This window comes from Oncorhynchus keta, chromosome 5, assembly GCF_023373465.1.
Source record: "Oncorhynchus keta strain PuntledgeMale-10-30-2019 chromosome 5, Oket_V2, whole genome shotgun sequence".
NCBI classification, from domain to species: Eukaryota; Metazoa; Chordata; class Actinopteri; order Salmoniformes; family Salmonidae; genus Oncorhynchus; species Oncorhynchus keta.
In genome coordinates, this window is record NC_068425.1 from 31,923,465 (window position 1) to 31,944,587 (window position 21,123).

A 21,123-nucleotide genomic window follows, 5' to 3' on the forward strand; every position below is an offset into this window, starting at 1 on the left:
GTACCCTCTGCTAGTTGTGGTTTATGACCAAATATCGGCTAGTACCTTGCTAGTTGTGGTTTTGATAGAAGACCACAAATAGTCTTCTGGCTAGTACCTCTGCTAGTTGTGGTTTATGTATCTGTATGATAGAAGACTACAAATAGTCTTCTGGCTAGTACCCTCTGCTAGTTGTGGTTTACCTGTACATAGAAGACCACAAATAGTCTTCTGGCTAGTACCAGTTGTGGTTTATGTATCTGTTTGATAGAAGACTACAAATAGTCTTCTGGCTAGTACCCTCTGCTAGTTGTGGTTTATGTATCCCAGATAGAAGACTACAAATAGTCTTCTGGCTAGTACCCTCTGCTAGTTGTGGTTTATGTATCTGTTTGATAGAAGACCACAAATAGTCTTCTGGCTAGTAACCTCTGCTAGTGGTCTTTATCATCTGCTATGATAGAAGACCACAAATAGTCTTCTGGCTTTACCCTCTGCTAGTTGTGGTTTATGTATCTGTGCAAATGTCTGGCAGACATATGCTAGTTGTGGTTTATGATCGTATGATCAAGACCACAAATAGTCTTCTGAACCTCTGCAAGATCTGGAGCTGTCTCTTCCTCTGCTAGTTGTGGTTTATGTATCTGTATGATAGAAGACTGTCTTCTGGCTATTCCATGATCTCGCCATCACGGTGATAACTACAAATGTCTTCTGGCTAGTACCCAGATGCTGCTAAGAACCACAAATGGCGTTGTGGTTTATGTATCTGTATGACAAAGACCACAAATAGTCTTCTGGCTAACATCTGCTAGTTGTGGTTTATGTATCTGTTTGATGAAGACCCAAATAGTCTGTGGTTCATGCTAGTTGTGGTTTATGTATCCGTATGATAGAAGACCCAAATAGTCTTCTCACACAGGAGTTGTGGTTTAGTATCTGTATGATAGGACCTAAATAGTCTTCTGGCCAGGCACTTGTCATTTATGTATCTGTTTGATTAAGACTGCAAATAGTCTTCTGGCTGGGCTACCCTGCCTGTTGTGGTTTATGTATCTGTACAAAGACTCATCAAATAGTCTTCTGCTAGTACCCTCTGCTGTTGTGGTTTATGTATCTTCCCAGAAGACCACAAATAGTCTTCTGGCTACGTACCCTCTGCTAGTTGTGGTTTATGTATCTGGCTTCCACAAATAGAAGTCTGCTATCCGCTACAAGACCATGGTGTGGTTTATGTATCTGTTTGATAGAAGACCACAAATACCTCCAGTACCTCTGCAGTTGTGGTTTATGTATCTGTATGATCAGGCCCTACACCCAAACAAGGGCAGTTGTGTTTATCCACCTCTGGCCTGTCTCTGCCTCCCTACAACTGAGGAAGTACAGTTCCCGCTCAGCTAGTTGTGGTTTAACTGTTGATAGAAGACTAGTCTCTGGCTCCCTCTGCTAGTTGTGGTTTATGGTGGAAGACACAAATAGTCTCTGGCTAGTACCCCTGCAGTTGTGGTTTATGTATCAATCAAGACCACAAATAGTCTTCGGAGACACTCTGCTAAACCCCAAATAGTCTTCTCCCTTTAGTTGTGGTACCTCTGTTTGATAGAAGATACAAATAGTCCTCCCCCTCTGCTAAAAGATTTAGATGAAGACACAAATATTGTAAAGTGGCTGTTCCACTGGTTTATGTCATAAGATGAATGACACAAATTTGTAGTCCCTCTGGTTGTGGTTTATAAGAGCGTCTGCTAGTACCCTGAGTTAAATGTAAATGTATGATAGAAGACCACAAATAGTCTTCTGGCTAGTACCCTCTGCTAGTTGTGGTTTATGTATCTGTATGATAGAAGACCACAAATAGTCTTCTGGCTAGTACCCTCTGCTAGTTGTGGTTTATGTATCTGTTTGATAGAAGACGACAAATAGTCTTCTGGCTAGTACCCTCTGCTAGTTGTGGTTTATGTATCTGTATGATAGAAGACCACAAATAGTCTTCTGGCTAGTACCCTCTGCTAGTTGTGGTTTATGTATCTGTTTGATAGAAGACCACAAATAGTCTTCTGGCTAGTACCCTCTGCTAGTTGTGGTTTATGTATCTGTTTGATAGAAGACCACAAATAGTCTTCTGGCTAGTACCCTCTGCTAGTTGTGGTTTATGTATCTGTATGATAGAAGACCACAAATAGTCTTCTGGCTAGTACCCTCTGCTAGTTGTGGTTTATGTATCTGTTTGATAGAAGACTACAAATAGTCTTCTGGCTAGTACCCTCTGCTAGTTGTGGTTTATGTATCTGTTTGATAGAAGACCACAAATAGTCTTCTGGCTAGTACCCTCTGCTAGTTGTGGTTTATGTATCTGTTTGATAGAAGACTACAAATAGTCTTCTGGCTAGTACCCTCTGCTAGTTGTGGTTTATGTATCTGTTTGATAGAAGACTACAAATAGTCTTCTGGCTAGTACCCTCTGCTAGTTGTGGTTTATGTATCTGTTTGATAGAAGACCACAAATAGTCTTCTGGCTAGTACCCTCTGCTAGTTGTGGTTTATGTATCTGTTTGATAGAAGACTACAAATAGTCTTCTGGCTAGTACCCTCTGCTAGTTGTGGTTTATGTATCTGTTTGATAGAAGACTACAAATAGTCTTCTGGCTAGTACCCTCTGCTAGTTGTGGTTTATGTATCTGTTTGATAGAAGACCACAAATAGTCTTCTGGCTAGTACCCTCTGCTAGTTGTGGTTTATGTATCTGTATGATAGAAGACCACAAATAGTATTCTGGCTAGTACCCTCTGCTAGTTGTGGTTTATGTATCTGTTTGATAGAAGACCACAAATGGTCTTCTGGCTAGTACCCTCTGCTAGTTGTGGTTTATGTATCTGTTTGATAGAAGACTACAAATAGTCTTCTGGCTAGTACCCTCTGCTAGTTGTGGTTTATGTATCTGTTTGATAGAAGACTACAAATAGTCTTCTGGCTAGTACCCTCTGCTAGTTGTGGTTTATGCATCTGTTGCCTGGAGTAACTACTTATTTTAAATGGTCAAATCAAAAGGTCCTAACAAGGTGGTCAGTAAGTATGACATGATGCTCCAAGACTAGCTACTAGCTCTTCTCCCTCACCTTGTTCTTCTTGTTGGCCAGATTAATCCTCAGCAGTCCCATGCCGCGCAGCACAAACTTCATGGAGGTCAGGAGGTTATCCAACACTGCAGCCTGTGACGGGAGGGAGTTTGAGTTTTATTTCAGTATACATGACAGCTAAAATATGAAGTGTGAATACATCAAGACAAACATGTAAATCAATAAATGTTCGCTAATGGAGAAAGTTCAGTAGTCTGATGGAATCACTCATGGAGGGCTCAGTTTAAATACTTTGGATGGTGAGCCAGAGAGGGAGGGAGAGAGAGGGGTGACTATTGAGCACTGGGACTGGGCTATTCTTCACAACACTGCAGATAGAACAAAAATAATGATTCCCTATTCTACCAGACAGATATTCATGCCTGTTCTATGTGAATGTAAAATGTTCAATAACGTAACACCCACCTTTACAGACCCCTAGCCAAGGACTGTACACGGTAAAAAAAACATGGTTTGAACAGTATACAGCTACCATTAACCACACCTAAGCTCTTCTACCTCCATGGTCTGATTGGGAGGAGGTAGAATCACCTTTCCCAAACCCCAGCTCCTATACCATACATCCAGACGCAACAACTCCCTCCCTAATCTCCCAAGTGGAGTCACTATCAGCTACATCAGGGCCCTGTCCAGCCAAAACACTATTCGATTAAGCATCAGTAAGAGCATTTTCTTACATAATGGAAGCATACAGTATTAACGGAGGGCAGTATGCATTGATCATGGTATCGTGACTGTTGAATACAGCCTTTTTAAGCCAACAACATAACAGGTTATGGACCTGTCTGGGTTCTTTAGAATAGTGAGAATGTAATGTAACAAAGACAAGAATCCCCTTTAAAGAAAAAAACATGGCAGTGATTCTCGAATGTGTTGTGACAAGGAGGGTAAAGTGTACAGCACCTTAAAGCTAATAAGCTCTGGCTTGGAGAAGCCATGACTGTGGATGATCTTCATCTGCTTGACCATGGTACTCTTACCACTCTCTGTAGCACCTGGAACAAAGTAGTCATCACATCAGTGCAATCTAATGGGAACTTAAATCACAAAACACATTAAATATATTCTGCAGTGACATGGTTGGCCATATTTGTGATTTGCAACCAACCTGGTCTCAGAGCATTTTGTATTTTTCTGTACATACATCCGAGACACCGCATTTACTATGATATGTTGCGTTTCGTATGTATGTATTCATTTGTGGATGGCTATCACCCATTTCGTATGATATGTTAAGAATGACCATTTCTATTACATGTTATGAATTCATAAAAAGCATGCAATATGTTAGGAATCTGCAAAACATTTGATATGTTATGAATTCCAGGTAGGTGGCTAAGGTTAGCTAGCTCGCTAACATTAGAGGTAAGTTTAGGAATTAGGTTAAAGGGTTAGAGGAAGGGTTAGCTAGCTCGCTAACATTAGAGGTAATTTTAGGAATTAGGTTAAAGGGTTAGAGGAAGTGTTAGGGAAAGGGTTAGGTAACATGCTAGTAGTTGCAAAGTATCAAGTAGTTCAAAAGTTGACAATTAGCTAAAATGCTAAAGTTGTACATATTGAGATTCTAAATTTGGGGTGGCAGGGTAGCCTAGTGTTTAGAGCGTTGGTCTAGTAACTGGAAGGTTGCAAGTTCAAACCCCCGAGCTGACAAGGTACAACCGTTTGCATTATAAGGTTAGGGTTAAGTTTAGGAGTTAGGTTAAAGGTTTAAGGTTCGGCAAATGGGTAGCTAAAATGGTTAAGGTCAGGGTCAGTGGTGGAAAAATACCCAACGTTCATACTTGAGTAAAAGTAAAGATACCTTAATAGAAAATGACTCAAGAGTATTTGGTTTTAAATAGGCTTAATTATCAAAAAATAAATGTAATTGCTGTAACTATTTGGGTGGCCTGGCCAAATTCACACTGTAGAAATATGAGTTATAGTTCTATTACTCTACTTGAACGCAAGTCTAAGAAGCGGTAGATCTGTTCTATGTGCACAATTTCTTTTGAGTCTTCAAATGTATGTATGGAAAATATATTTCAAAAGAGTTTAGATGGTTGAATGATTCTCTACACTAGAGCAGCTTATTTTGTTACAAACTGAAATTAGGCAAACTACACAAATACAAAAAAAATCACAACACAAAGTGTTGGTGCCATGTTTCATGAGCTGAAGTAAAAGATCCCAGAAATGTTCCATATACACAAAAAAATTATTTTGATCGAATTTAGTACATCCCTGTTAATGAGCATGTCTCCTTTGCCAAGATAATCCATCCACCTGACAGATGTGGCATATCAAGAAGCTGATTAAACAGCATCATTACACAGGTTCCCCTTGTGCTGGGGACCATACAATGCCACTAAAAAAAAATGTGCAGTTTTGACACACAACAATGCCACAAGTTGAGGGGAAAGGGAGGATATTTAGTCAGTTGTCCAACAATGTATTCAACTGAAATATGTCTTCCACATTTAACCCAACCACTCTGAATCAGAGAGGTGTGGGGGGCTGCCATAATCGTCAACGTCTTTGGCACCCAGGGAACAGTGGGTTAACTGCCTTGCTCAGGAGCAGAACGACAGATTTTTACCTTGACAGCTTGTGGACTCGATCCAGCAACCTTCCGGTTACTGGCCCAACGCTCTAACCACAAGTCATCCAATTGAGAGGGAGCGTGAAATTGGCATGCTGACTGCAGGAATGTCCACCAGAGCTGTTGCCAGAGAATGTAATGGTAATTTCTCTACCATAAGCCGCCTCCTACAATGTTTTAAGAGAATTTGGCAGTATGTCCACCTGGCCTCACAACTGCAGACCACATGTAACCACAGGCCAGGACTTCCACATCCAGCTTCTTCACCTGCGGGATCGTCTGAGACCAGCCACCCGGACAACTGATTAATTTGTAGGTTTTGCACAATCTATGAATTTCTGCACAAACTGCCAGAAACTGTCTCAGGGAATATCAACAGCATGCTCATCGCCCTCACCGGGGTCTTGACCTGACTGCAGTTCAGCACCGTAACCTACTTCAGTGGGCAAATGCTCACCTTCGATGGCCACTGGCACGATGGAATTGTGTGCTTTTCACGGATGAATCCCAGTTTCAACTGTACCGGGCAGATGGTAGACAGTGTGTGGGTGAGCAGTTTGCAGTTGTCAACGTTGGGAACAGAGTGCCCCGGTGGTGGGGTTATGGTATGGGCAGTCATAAGCTATGGACAACAAACACGATTGCAATTTATCGATGGCAATTTGAATATGAAGAGATCCCGAGGCCCATTGTCATACCATTCAGCCGCCGCCATCACCTCATGTTTCAACATGATACTGCACGGCCCCATGTGGCAAAGATCTTTACACAATTTCTGGAAGATGATAATGACTCAGTTCTTCCATGGCCTGCATACTCACCAGACCTTACTCACCAGAAATGTCACCCATTGAGCATGTCCGTGATGCTCTGGATCAACAGCATGTTCATGTTCCCACCAATATTCAGCAACTTCGCACAGCCATTGAAGGGGAGTGGGACAACATTCCACAATCAACAGCCTGATCAACTCTAAGCACTGCATGATTATGTCGCACAGCATGAGGCAAATGGTGATCACCCCAGATACTGACTGGTTCTGATCCACGTCCCTACCTTTCTTTAAGGTATCCGTGACCAATGGCTGCATATCTGTATTCCCAGTCATGTGAAATCCGTAGATTAGGGCCTAATGAATTTATTTAAATTGACTGATTTCCTTATATGAACTGTAACTCAGTAAAATCTTTGAAATGGTTGCATATCGCATTCATATTTTAGTTCGGTGTATTAGAGTTTTAGCAACCAATGGCAGGGTGATTTCTGCAGTGTAACTAAGTATCAAAAGTATAAATCATTTTAAATTCCTCATATTATGCAAACACAGCACCAACACTTATACATTTACAAATAAAGCATTTGTGTTTAGTGAGTCCACCAGATCAGAGGCAGGAGATGACCAGGGATGTTCTCTTGATAATTGTGTGAATTGGACACTTTTCTTGTCCTGCTAAACATTCGAAACGTAACGAGTACTTTTGGGTGTCAGGGAACATGTACGGGGTAAAAAGTGCATTATTTCCTTTAGGAATGTAGTGGAGTAAAAGTAGTCAAAAATATAAATAGTGAAGTACAGATATCACAAACTACAGCAGGAGGGCCTACTTGAAAGTATATTTTCTTAAGTACTTTACATAATTGGGAAGGGTTAGCTAACACGCTAAGTAGTTGCAAAGTAGATAAAAGTAGTTCAAAAGTAGCCTAAATTATAATTATCCACTGTGTTTCTAGAAATGTGTGTTATACCCACCCAGACAAACTCCTTTAATTTTGGCATTAAGTAACCATCGGTCTCAAGTAACCATACCAAAGATAACATATCATATTTAGGGGTCTCGGATTTCCATACATAATAATACGAAATTGTGTGAGACGGTTGTTGCAACACATACACCTCGCACGCACACAAACTTACCAAGTAGCAATATTTTGATCACGTTCACCTCAAGCTTGGCTTGTTCAAACAAATCTCGTTCTATATTAGAGCTTTGAATTTTCGCCCTTTTCTCATCCTCAGTAACGTCGGGTACGGGGTGAATGCAAATTGATCTCACGCACATCTAGGTTTGAAAAGTAAACTTTAGTCGAAGATACAGTATGTTCTATTAGAATATCGCATAACGATTGTCCGGAGATGTTTGCTTGAAAAACAAATGAGGGGTACACGTTAACACAAACAAAAACAACATTTTGATATACCTGCAGAGGGGCTGGCAGAATATTGAAAAAGCGGAACATCTTTGAGGTAACGTTTGCTACAAACTGGGGCTGAAAATTCAACACGCGATAAAGATCAATTAGGTAAACCTCAATAACATTGAATATGTCCAATTCATTTCTATAGATTATACTACTCACTGGTCAAATCTTGCCGCTAACTGACCTAACAGATAACACCTGTGGATTATTAGTGGAGAAGACCCGTGCTCATATCATGAAGATACCAATCACGAGCGCGAGACTGAAGCAGAATTTAATTAAAGCCTACAAATACCTATTACAGTGTTCTATAACTAAATTGATCGCTTTATTTAAACAAACACATGCATAGTGCTTTATAATACATTACGTGCTCTTGTAAACAAACACTATATAGCCTCAACATGGTTAAAACTAGAATGTTTACATCATAGATGGTCATTCCTTGCATCCATAGCTGTCTATGAATTTGAGTGGTAACATTTCTCCAGCCTCATTCCTCAGCTTTTTTACGAAAACAGGGGCGGGGATGTGTTTTGTTATTGTTTTAACTGCTGATTGCCACTGTAACGCCTCGATCACACGGATATAATATTTGTGTTTTGGGACACCATAAGTACATTCATTTACAATGGAACTGTGTGTTTACCTTGGAGCATTGCGTTGCAGTGTGTTCTGTGTGGTGCATACATTGGATTTGTCGAACATATGCATCAAATTGTATGCGTAGACGGTTTGAAATGGTAGCAGGTGAATATTGAATTTTTGTTGCACACATCCAGATGATGCTGCGTACCATTTTTCGCAATCACGATGTAGGTGTGATCGAGGTGTTTAAAAACGAATTACAGTAGGTGTGATCCAGGCGTAAAAACAAACACTCTACGCATTGTGCCAATAGAAACGGTGTGAATTGTAACCTGACTCATATAGCGAGGATCGCTACTCCAACCCCTCACATGTCCAGGCCCGTGAGCTCCGATGACCTCACAGCCGCCATCCCACTTCTGACACCAATGTAGCAGACATTGGTCTCAGACTGGCGTGAAACCCTATGCATTGCGTCAATAGGGTTAACTGAATTGGTGGGAATTGTAAAGTGGCTCATATAGCAGGATCGCTACAGTATAAGGCCTAATGTGTCTAAAAACTATATTGTCTGTGTTTCCAAACAAGTATAGCTATAATAATACATTAAAGCCTTATAACTCATTATAGTTCATTATCAATAAAAACATCATACAGAGTTTATCACCACTTCTGAGTTATTCCCTTTCCCTTCCCTATTATAGATGCTTACACTGAGTGTACCAAACATTAGGAACACCTGCTCTTTCCATGACACACACTAAACAGGTGAATTCAGGTGAAAGCTATGATCCCTTATTGATGTCACTTGTTAAATCCACTTCAGTAAGTGTAGATGAAGTTGAGGAGACGGGTTACAGAATGATTTGTAGGCCTTGAGACAATGGAGACATGGATGGTGTATATGTGCCATTCAGAGGGTGAATGGGCAAGACAACATATTTAAGTGACTTGGAACGGGTATGGTAGTAGGTGCCAGGCACACCGGTTTGAGTCGGTCAAGAACTGCAATGCTGCTGGGTTTTTCACACTCAAGTTTTCCGTGTGCATCAAGAATGGTCCACCACCCAAAGAACATCCAGCCAACTTGACACAACTGTGGGAAGCGTTGTAGTCAACATGGGCCAGCATCCCTGTGGAACACGTTCAACACCTAGAGTCCATGACCCAACGAATTGAGGCTGTTCTGAGGGCAAAAGGGGTTGCAACAAGATATTAGGAGGGTAATGTTTTGTACACTCAGTGTATAATCAGTGTCATAACACATTATAAAGGACATTATAATATAAAGCATTGTACAAATGTTGTCCTACTTCATAGAAAGTGTTCATTCTCCACTGTATATTCAATATATCACATTTCTGTATGAGGATATACTGCACACTAATTAGGCTCTGGCTAATAAAAAATGGTCAAAGTAATCAACTGACATTTCCTGACTTTGTAGTGTGAAGTGATTGATAGATGCAATTTGACCCTAATTTAGGCTGATCAAAGGTTCACTTATCTGTCTAACACATGACCTCATACTCTTTAATGAATGATGATGATTACCTTTATAATTCCTTTGACTATAAAGATCACTTTACTCAAACTATCTTCAAGTATTTTGCTCATTAGTCCACTGTAGATATGGTGCAAGACCCTAAGTTGTCAAGATAGAGCACCTTTAGTAAAATGCTAAAAGTGTGATGATGCAAATCACACCATCATCACACTTGTATTTTTATCTAAAGTTCTCTATCTTGAAAACGTATGGCTCTATTCAATCTGTATTGCAGAAGCGTTACAGATTGCCTGATCGAAATTCACAGGTCATTTCCGATTGAGCCAACATATGCAGCTTGTACCGTGAATGCAGTCTCTGCTAACCCGTGAACTTTGCCTTTAAATTGCAACCGCGCTGTAACACTGAATTTCAGTGATACTGATTGAATAGAGACCTTAACTGCTGATATGCATGGTCTAATTAACAAAATAAAATAAATGTTGTGGTAAATTGGCCCTTTAAGAACAACTAGGCAGGGAAATGATTGCCCTAACACACCTTCTATTAGTAAAATCATTTATTTAAATAAGGAGACAAGGTCAAGATGACCAACACAGTTTTTTAGATGGAGTTGTTATTATTGACAATGATAATATACTGTACCAAATTCCACAGCGTTTGTCATTTAGAAGATCAGAGTTGTCAATAACATACATAGGAGATCACTGTAGCCTATACAGTACATTGAATACATTCCAACTTTATAGACAGACAATATTTTATATGCTTTTAAAACATATGAAACCAACCAGAGTTTATGTCGAGGTGGTCTGACTGAAAAATATACATGTATGAAAAATATAGTATTTAATCCGATTAACGTTTTGAAATGATGATTTCTTCTCCAGAGGTTTGATTAAGACTTTTGATCGTATGACAGTAAAAGGTCATTAGTTTATCTAAGTTAACAGCACCGTACATATTTCATCATCTCCTATCGTTTAAAATAATTTGCCATTAAAAGCATCTGGTGAAAACTCAGTTCAGTGCTCTACCAGAATGTACAAGGATAAGTTGTGTCTTTTACAGAGGAGGAGGGACCTGCTGTGGTTAAAACTCAGTTCAGTGCTCTACCAGAATGTACAGGGATAAGTTGTGTCTTTTACAGAGGAGGAGGGACCTGCTGTGGTTAAAACTCAGTTCAGTGCTCTACCAGAATGTACAGGGATAAGTTGTGTCTTTTACAGAGGAGGAGGGACCTGCTGTGGTTAAAACTCAGTTCAGTGCTCTACCAGAATGTACAGGGATAAGTTGTGTCTTTTACAGAGGAGGAGGGACCTGCTGTGGTTAAAACTCAGTTCAGTGCTCTACATTTACATTACATTTACGTCATTTAGCAGACGCTCTTACAAGGATAAGTTGTGTCTTTTACAGAGGAGGAGGGGCCTGCTGTGGTTAAAACTCAGTTCAGTGCTCTACCAGAATGTACAAGGATAAGTTGTGTCTTTTACAGAGGAAGAGGGACCTGCTGTGGTTAAAACTCAGTTCAGTGCTCTACCAGAATGTACAGGGATAGGTTGTGTCTTTTACAGAGGAGGAGGGACCTGCTGTGGTTAAAACAAGAACTGCGCTCAAAGGTTGGACAATGGGTCCTGGAATAATAGTTTGCATTTGTTATAGTGGAGAACCGTTCTATCTATATTATAGATTCATTCTATAACATAGAACAGTTCCAGTCAGTACGTTCTGGTAGTATTATCTACATGAGGTCCCATAGGTTGGCCCATCTACACAAAAGATGCTATATAGAACCGAAAAAGGTTATTCAGCTGTCCCCATAGGATAACCCTTTGAAGTACCCTTTCTGGTTCCAGGTAGAAACTTTTTTGGTTGACAAAACAGTTCTACCTGGACTCAAAATGGAACCAAAAAGGTTTCTATTTGGAACCCAAAAGGGTTCTCCTATGGGCACAGCCGAATAAGCCTTTTGGAACCCTTTTTTCTAAGAGTCTAATATTCAATTTTGTTTCTCTTCTAGAAACGGATTAAAACTGTCCGAAAGCTGAGGGTAGTCTCTGATAGAAAGCTGAGGGTAGTCTCTGATAGAAAGCTGAGGGTAGTCTCTGATAGAAAGCTGAGGGTAGTCTCTGATAGAAAGCTGAGGGTAGTCTCTGATAGAAATCTGAGGGTAGTCTCTGATAGAAAGCTTGAATCATTAATGACCTCAGCTTTTCCCAAGGTAAAATCGACCAATAGGCTCTCACAGAGATGGTACATTTTCAAACCCACCCCTGAACACCTCTAGTGGTTTCAACATCTTCCAGAGAGTTCTCCTGGTTAATATTAATTTATAATAAATACATACAGTACATATATACAGAGATAGATAAGATAGGACTGTAAGTTGTGAGGGGATCAGCCTATTGCCACGATGACAGCAGCAACAGTCCCTTGGAGAATGACAACGGCTGCATCTGAAATGACTTCCTATTCCCTATTTAATGCATTACTGTTGACCATCAGGTCCCTGTTAAACACTATATAGGAAAAACGGTGCCATTTTGGATGCATCCAATGTGTTGGTTGTTCAACAATCGCTGTGCGAGGAGCAGCAGAGGTGGTTTGATGGGTCTCCAAAGCAACAAGCCCAAGCCTCGGCCGACAGACTTCAACCTAACCACACTATTTCTCCCAGAAATGAATCATTCATAATTCTCCTGTTTAAATAAAGCTCAATCAACCCCAAGAAAAATAACTTGTGTTATGATAATTATTTAGAAAACAAATATTAGTCTGGCTTTAACTTGCACAGCCAGATTTGTTTAGAGACACACCTGTCTGGTTCCACAAGACTAGGCTGGGACTTCTGGTTCCCTGTCTGGCTGGCTATAACCCAGTGACTTCTGGTTCCTTGTCTGGTTATAACTCAGTCACTATGTTGGGCCTTCTGGTTCCTTGTCTGGTTATAACTCAGTGACTATGTTGGGCCTTCTGGTTCCTTGTCTGGTTATAACTCAGTGACTATGTTGGGCCTTCTGGTTCCCTGTCTGGTTATAACTCAGTGACTATGTTGGGCCTTCTGGTTCCTTGTCTGGTTATAACTCAGTGACTATGTTGGGCCTTCTGGTTCCTTGTCTGGTTATAACTCAGTGACTATGTTGGGTCTTCTGGTTCCTTGTCTGGTTATAACTCAGTGACTATGTTGGGCCTTCTGGTTCCTTGTCTTGTTATAACTCAGTAACCATGTTGGGACTTCTGGATCCTTGTCTGGTTATAACTCAGTGACTATGTTGGCCCTTCTGGTTCCTTGTCTGGTTCTAACTCGTGAGAAAGGGAGACAGTAAGAGGTCTATACTGTTAAGGTGGTTTGTCAAACCATAAGAAATAAAGAACATGTAAATGCATACAGATATTAAGACAAAGAAAACAGCCTCACCTAACATGTTACCATGTGGAACCTACAACAGAACTCCCATTGTAAGAATACTGCATGTTGATAACAAAGGCTCGCTGTCTGGCTGTCGGTAAGGAAACTGTGTGACCTGGAGGGTGTTGGTTGGGAGTTGGAACCCAGATGAGGTGGATTGACTGCGCTGCATTGGTGGTGGGGGTTAGATGTATTAGGTTTAGTCCGTCTCAGATTGACCCTAAGGGTGGTCAATGGTTCCTTGTGGTGGGAGTGCTCCTTCGGGCCTGTTGTCCTAGAGCACAGCCTGGGCCCTCTCCTTGCCCTTCTCCTCCTCTCTTCTCTTCATGGCCTGGATCACAGCCATCTCTTTGGCCTCTTTCTTCTGGTTCCTGGCCTCGAACAGCAGCCTACATCACAGGGGACACAGAGGGGAGGTTTCAATAGTGTGCAGAGGGCTATTGGTTAAAACCATCATGGTAACGCATGGAATATTTACCCTTCTGTGATTTAGAGTATAGTATCATTGGAATGTCTTGGTAGCGCATGACGCTTACAACGCTAGGATTGTGGGTTCGATTCCCGGGACGACCTGTACGTAAAATGTATGCGTGCCTGACTGTAAGTCGCTTTGGATAAAACAATCTGCTAAATGGCAGATAGTGTTATTATATCATGTTATAGTGGGAGCTGAAAACGCATACCCAAAATGCTGTGCAGGTTCAGACAAATGGTTCTTACACTTACAAAGTAGAGAAAGGTTACTGGGAGTAATATAGTGTGTGACTTTCTTTACTTTTCCCCAATATTATCATGATGACGTGACCTTAGCATCATTGAAACTACAGAGATATTATCATAATGACGTGACCTTAGCATCTTAAACTACAGAGATATTATCATAATGACGTGACCTTGGCATCATTTAAACTACAGAGATATTATCATGATGATGTGACCTTAGCATCATTTAAACTACAGAGATATTATCATGATGACGTGACCTTAGCATCATTTAAACTACAGAGATATTATCATGATGACGTGACCTTAGCATCATTTAAACTACAGAGATATTATCATAATGATGTGACCTTAGCATCATTTAAACTACAGAGATATTATCATGATGACGTGACCTTAGCATCATTTAAACTACAGAGATATTATCATGATGATGTGACCTTACAACTACAGAGATATTATCATAATGACGTGACCTTACAACTACAGAGATATTATCATAATGACGTGACCTTACAACTACAGAGATATTATCATGATGACGTGACCTTAGCATCATTTAAACTACAGAGATATTATCATAATGTTTGACCTTAGCATCATTTAAACTACAGAGATATTATCATGATGATGTGACCTTAGCATCATTTAAACTACAGAAATATTATCATAATGACGTGACCTTACAACTACAGAGATATTATCATAATGACGTGACCTTACAACTACAGAGATATTATCATAATGACGTGACCTTACAACTACAGAGATATTATCATGATGACGTGACCTTAGCATCATTTAAACTACAGAGATATTATCATGATGATGTGACCTTGGCATCATTTAAACTACAGAGATATTATCATGATGACGTGACCTTACAACTACAGAGATATTATCATGATGTTGTGACCTTAGCTTCATTGAAACTACAGAGATATTATCATAATGATGTGACCTTAGCATCATTAAAACTACAGAGATATTATCATAATGATGTGACCTTAGCATCATTTAAACTACAGAGATATTATCAAGATGACGTGACCTTACAACTACAGAGATATTATCATGATGATGTGACCTTAGCTTAATTGAAACTACAGAGATATTATCATAATGATGTGACCTTGGCATCATTTAAACTACAGAGATATTATCATAATGATGTGACCTTACAACTACAGAGATATTATCATGATGATGTGACCTTGGCATCATTTAAAGTACAGAGATATTATCATGATGATGTGACCTTGGCATCATTTAAAGTACAGAGATATTATCATGATGACGTGACCTTACAACTACAGAGATATTATCATGATGATGTGACCTTGGCATCATTTAAAGTACAGAGATATTATCATGATGATGTGACCTTGGCATCATTTAAAGTACAGAGATATTATCAAGATGACGTGACCTTACAACTACAGAGATATTATCATGATGATGTGACCTTAGCTTAATTGAAACTACAGAGATATTATCATAATGATGTGACCTTGGCATCATTTAAACTACAGAGATATTATCATAATGATGTGACCTTACAACTACAGAGATATTATCATGATGATGTGACCTTGGCATCATTTAAACTAGAGATATTATCATGATGATGTGACCTTAGCATCATTTAAACTACATAGATATTATCATGATGATGTGACATTAGCATCATTTAAACTACAGAGATATTATCATGATGATGTGACCTTGGCATCATTTAAACTAGAGATATTATCATGATGATGTGACCTTAGCATCATTTAAACTACAGAGATATTATCATGATGATGTGACATTAGCATCATTTAAACTACAGAGATATTACCATGATGATGTGACATACCAGGTTATCTCACTTCTTCCTGCCCTCACCTGTTTTTGATGATCCTCTGAACAATACTATCAGTGGTGAGGCTGTTCATACTGTCCACAGTGTGCAGTATTCCTTTCTTCCTGGGCTCCTGCATTTAGAGAAACACAGTCCACACTTAAACATTCACTTAGACATTGCACGCTTAGGATAAAAGTTAGCAAAAAACGGAATATGTTATTATATACAATACTGTATATTATATCAGTCTTCCAAATACATTGTAACCACTTAGTAACCAAGTAACAAAGGCTTTTTAAATGAAGAAGTTCATCCCTACATTTTTATGTGCGATTGCCTTGATGGGAAAAGTACTGTAAGCCCCATGATAAATTGTTCAACATTTCTCGTTTACTAAAGTGGTGGCTATTATCCCCTTTGGTTTTCTGCAAGTCATACACTACCCTTTCAAAGAGCATCTTATACAGTGGCAGGAAGTCTAGCGGTGAAGTGTATGGGCCAGTAATCGAAAGGTTGCTGGTTCAAATCTCTGAGCTGACTAGGTGAAAAATCTGTTGATGTGCCTTTGAGCAAGTCATTTTACCCTAATTGCTCTGGATAAGAGCGTCTGCTAAATTACAGTGGGGCAAAAAAAGTATTTAGTCAGCCACCGATTGTGCAAGTTCTCCCACTTAAAAATATGAGAGAGGCCTGTAATATTCATCATAGGTACACTTCAACTATGACAGAGAAAATGAGGGAAAAAAATCCAGAAAATCACTTTGCAGGAGTTAAGAATTTATTTGCAAATTATGGTGGAAAATAAGTATTTGGTCACCTACAAACAAGCAAGATTTCTGGCTCTCACAGACCTGTAACTTCTTCTTTAAGAGGCTCCTCTGTCCTCCACTCGTTACCTGTATTAATGGCACCTGTTTGAACTTGTTATCAGTATAAAAGACACCTGTCCACAACCTCAAACAGTCACACTACAAACTCCACTATGGCCAAGACCAAAGAGCTGTCAAAGGACACCAGACACAAAATTGTAGACCTGCACCAGGCTGGGAATACTGAATCTGCAATAGGTAAGCAGCTTGGTTTGAAGAAATCAACTGTGGGAGCAATTATTAGGAAATGGAAGACATACAAGACCACTGATAATCTCCCTGGATCTGGGGCTCCACGCAAGATCGCACCCCACGGGGTCAAAATGATCACAAGAACGGTGAGCAAAAATCCCAGAACCACACGGGGGGGGGACCTAGTGAATGACCTGCAGACAGCTGGGACCAAAGTAACAAAGCCTACCATCAGTAACACACTACGCCGCCATGGACTCAAATCCTGCAGTGCCAGACGTGTCCCCCTGCTGAAGCCAGTACATGTCCAGGCCCGTCTGAAGTTTGCTAGAGAGCATTTGGATGATCCAGAAGAAGATTGGGAGAATGTCATATGGTCAGATGAAACCAAAATATAACTTTTTGGTAAAAACTCAACTTGTGTTTGGAGGACAAAGAATGCTGAGTTGCATCCAAAGAACACCATACCTACTGTCACGGTTTTCTAATGGTGAAGGAGAGTCGGACCAAACTGCAGCGCGTATATCGTGATCCATGTTTATTTACACAACGTAACACGAATCCAAAACACAAACTCTACAAAACAATAAACGTAGTGAAAACCGAAACAGCCTTAACTGGTGCAAACTAACACAGACTAAGGACATCAAGACAATCACCCACAATACAACCAAATAATATGGCTGCCTAAATATGGCTCCCAATCAGAGACAACGATAAACACCTGCCTCTGATTGAGAACCACTTCAGACAGCCATAGACTCTCCTAGAACACCCCACTAAGCTACAATCCCACTAAGCGACACACCACATACAAAAACCCATGTAACACCCTGGCCTGACCAAATACATAAAGAAAAACACAAAATACTTCGCCCAGGGCGTGACACCTACTGTGAAGCATGGGGGTGGAAACATCATGCTTTGGGGCTGTTTTTCTGCAAAGGGACCAGGACGACTGATCCGTGTAAAGGAAAGAATGAATGGGGCCATGTATCGTGAGATTTTGAGTGAAAACCTCCTTCCATCAGCAAGGGCATTGAAGATGAAACATGGCTGGGTCTTTCAGCATGACAATGATCCCAAACACGCCACCCGTGCAACGAAGGAGTGGCTTCGTAAGAAGCATTTCAAGGTCCTGGAGTGGCCTAGCCAGTCTCCAGATCTCAACCTCATAGAAAATCTTTGGAGGGAGTTGAAAGTCTGTGTTGCCCAGCAACAGTCCCAAAACATCACTGCTCTAGAGAAGATCTGCATGGAGGAATGGGCCAAAATACCATCAACAGTGTGTGAAAACCTTGTGAAGACTTACAGAAAACGTTTGACCTCTGTCATTGCCAACAAAGGGTATATAACAAAGTATTGAGATAAACGTTTGTTATTGACCAAATACTTATTTTCCACCATAATTTGCAAATAAATTCATTAGAAATCCTACAATGTGATTTTCTGTATATTTTTTCTCATTTTGTCTGTCATAGTTGAAGTGTACCTATGATGAAAATTACAGGCCTCTCTCATCTTTTTAAGTGGGAGAACTTAATTGGTGGCTGACTAAATACTCCCCCACTGTACGTGAAAGTAAAACATACCAAGTCCCCATGGCCTTGTAGTTTTCTGCCAGTCATAGACTACCCTTTCAAAGAGCACCTTATACCAAGTTCCCATGGCTTTATAGTTTGTGTCAATTGGAGTGCACCAGCACATTGTTTTTTAGTAACATAGTTGTGTCAGAAAAAGGCACAGGGTACTCACAGCATAGGGGTCCGACCCATCTTTGTCAGGATGCACCTCTGTCTTCCCATGACACACAAGGTCCACCTGCAGAAGTAGACCATGCATGATGAGACCCAACACTAACCCACTGTAGATACCATGCATGATGAGACCCAACACTAACCCACTGTAGATACCATGCATGATGAGACCCAACACTAACCCACTGTAGATACCATGCATGATGAGACCCAACACTAACCCACTGTAGATACCATGCATGATGAGACCCAACACTAACCCACTGTAGATACCATGCAGGATGAGACCCAACACTAACCCACTGTAGATACCATGCACGATGAGACCCAACACTAACCCACTGTAGATACCATGCATGATGAGACCCAACACTAACCCACTGTAGATACCATGCAGGGTGAGACCCAACACTAACCCACTGTAGATACCATGCAGGGTGAGACCCAACACTAACCCACTGTAGATACCATGCAGGGTGAGACCCAACACTAACCCACTGTAGATTACCATGCAGGGTGAGACCCAACACTAACCCACTGTAGATACCATGCAGGATGAGACCCAACACTAACCCACTGTAGATACCATGCATGATGAGACCCAACACTAACCCACTGTAGATACCATGCATGATGGGACCCAACACTAACCCACTGTAGATACCATGCATGATGAGACCCAACACTAACCCACTGTAGATACCATGCAGGGTGAGACCCAACACTAACCCACTGTAGATACCATGCATGATGAGACCCAACACTAACCCACTGTAGATACCATGCATGATGGGACCCAACACTAACCCACTGTAGATACCATGCATGATGAGACCCAACACTAACCCACTGTAGATACCATGCAGGATGAGACCCAACACTAACCCACTGTAGATACCATGCATGATGAGACCCAACACTAACCCACTGTAGATACCATGCAGGATGAGACCCAACACTAACCCACTGTAGATACCATGCATGATGAGACCCAACACTAACCCACTGTAGATACCATGCAGGATGAGACCCAACACTAACCCACTGTAGATACCATGCATGATGGGACCCAACACTAACCCACTGTAGATAGTAGATAACATGCAGGATGAGACCCAACACTAACCCACTGTAGATACCATGCAGGGTGAGACCCAACACTAACCCACTGTAGATACCATGCATGATGGGACCCAACACTAACCCACTGTAGATACCATGCAGGATGAGACCCAACACTAACCCACTGTAGATACCATGCAGGATGAGACCCAACACTAACCCACTGTAGATACCATGCATGATGTGACCCAACACTAACCCACTGTAGATACCATGCATGATGGGACCCAACACTAACCCACTGTAGATACCATGCAGGATGAGACCCAACACTAACCCACAGTAGATACCATGCAGCGTGAGACCCAACACTAACCCACTGTAGATACCATGCAGGATGAGACCCAACACTAACCCACTGTAGACACCATGCAGGATGAGACCCAACACTAACCCACTGTAGATACCATGCAGGATGAGACCCAACACTAACCCACTGTAGATACCATGCAGGATGAGACCCAACACTAACCCACTGTAGATACCATGCAGGATGAGACCCAACACTAACCCACTGTAGATACCATGCATGATGAGACCCAACACTAACCCACTGTAGATACCATGCATGATGAGACCCAACACTAACCCACTGTAGATACCATGCAGGGTGAGACCCAACACTAACCCACTGTAGATACCATGCAGGATGAGACCCAACACTAACCCACTGTAGATACCATGCAGGGTGAGACCCAACACTAACCCACTGTAGATACCATGCAGGATGAGACCCAACACTAACCCACTGTAGATACCATGCAGGGTGAGACCCAACACTAACCCACTGTAGATACCATGCAGGGTGAGACCCAACACTAACCCACTGTAGATACCATGCAGGATGAGACCCAACACTAACCCACTGTAGATACCATGCAGGATGAGACCCAACACTAACCCACTGTAGATACCATGCATGATGAGACCCAACACTAACCCACTGTAGATACCATGCAGGGTGAGACCCAACACTAACCCACTGTAGATACCATGCAGGATGAGACCCAACACTAACCCACTGTAGATACCATGCATGATGAGACCCAACACTAACCCACTGTAGATACCATGCAGGATGAGACCCAACACTAACCCACTGTAGATACCATGCAGGATGAGACCCAACACTAACCCACTGTAGATACCATGCATGATGAGACCCAACACTAACCCACTGTAGATACCATGCAGGGTGAGACCCAACACTA

At 41.1% G+C, this 21,123-nt stretch overlaps 2 protein-coding genes across 5 annotated transcripts in view; both read right to left on the reverse strand.

Moving 5' to 3' along the window:
- The window catches only part of LOC118375808 (guanine nucleotide-binding protein G(o) subunit alpha-like), a 36,488-nt gene extending 28,135 nt beyond the window's left edge, over positions 1-8,353 (reverse strand). The window contains exons 1-5 of one of the 3 annotated variants that reach the window (XM_052519612.1): positions 8,324-8,353; positions 7,897-7,965; positions 7,613-7,757; positions 4,020-4,111; positions 3,096-3,188 (exon numbers count right to left, since the gene is read on the reverse strand). In XM_052519612.1, the coding sequence (XP_052375572.1) occupies positions 3,096-3,188; positions 4,020-4,111; positions 7,613-7,757; positions 7,897-7,965; positions 8,324-8,347 (423 nt within the window). In that variant the 5' untranslated portion in view covers positions 8,348-8,353. Of the gene's footprint in view, positions 1-3,095; positions 3,189-4,019; positions 4,112-7,612; positions 7,758-7,896; positions 8,161-8,323 lie in introns of those variants that run through there. The other 2 variants (XM_052519611.1, XM_052519613.1) reach the window with 2 other exon arrangements.
- A 3,671-nt stretch (positions 8,354-12,024) lies between these two features.
- The window catches only part of LOC118376477 (ethanolamine-phosphate cytidylyltransferase-like), a 37,740-nt gene continuing 28,641 nt past the window's right edge, over positions 12,025-21,123 (reverse strand). For both annotated transcript variants that reach the window (XM_052519614.1, XM_052519615.1), the window contains exons 11-13: positions 18,789-18,854; positions 16,014-16,102; positions 12,025-13,789 (exon numbers count right to left, since the gene is read on the reverse strand). In XM_052519614.1, the coding sequence (XP_052375574.1) occupies positions 13,675-13,789; positions 16,014-16,102; positions 18,789-18,854 (270 nt within the window). In that variant the 3' untranslated portion in view covers positions 12,025-13,674. The remainder of the gene's footprint in view (positions 13,790-16,013; positions 16,103-18,788; positions 18,855-21,123) is intronic.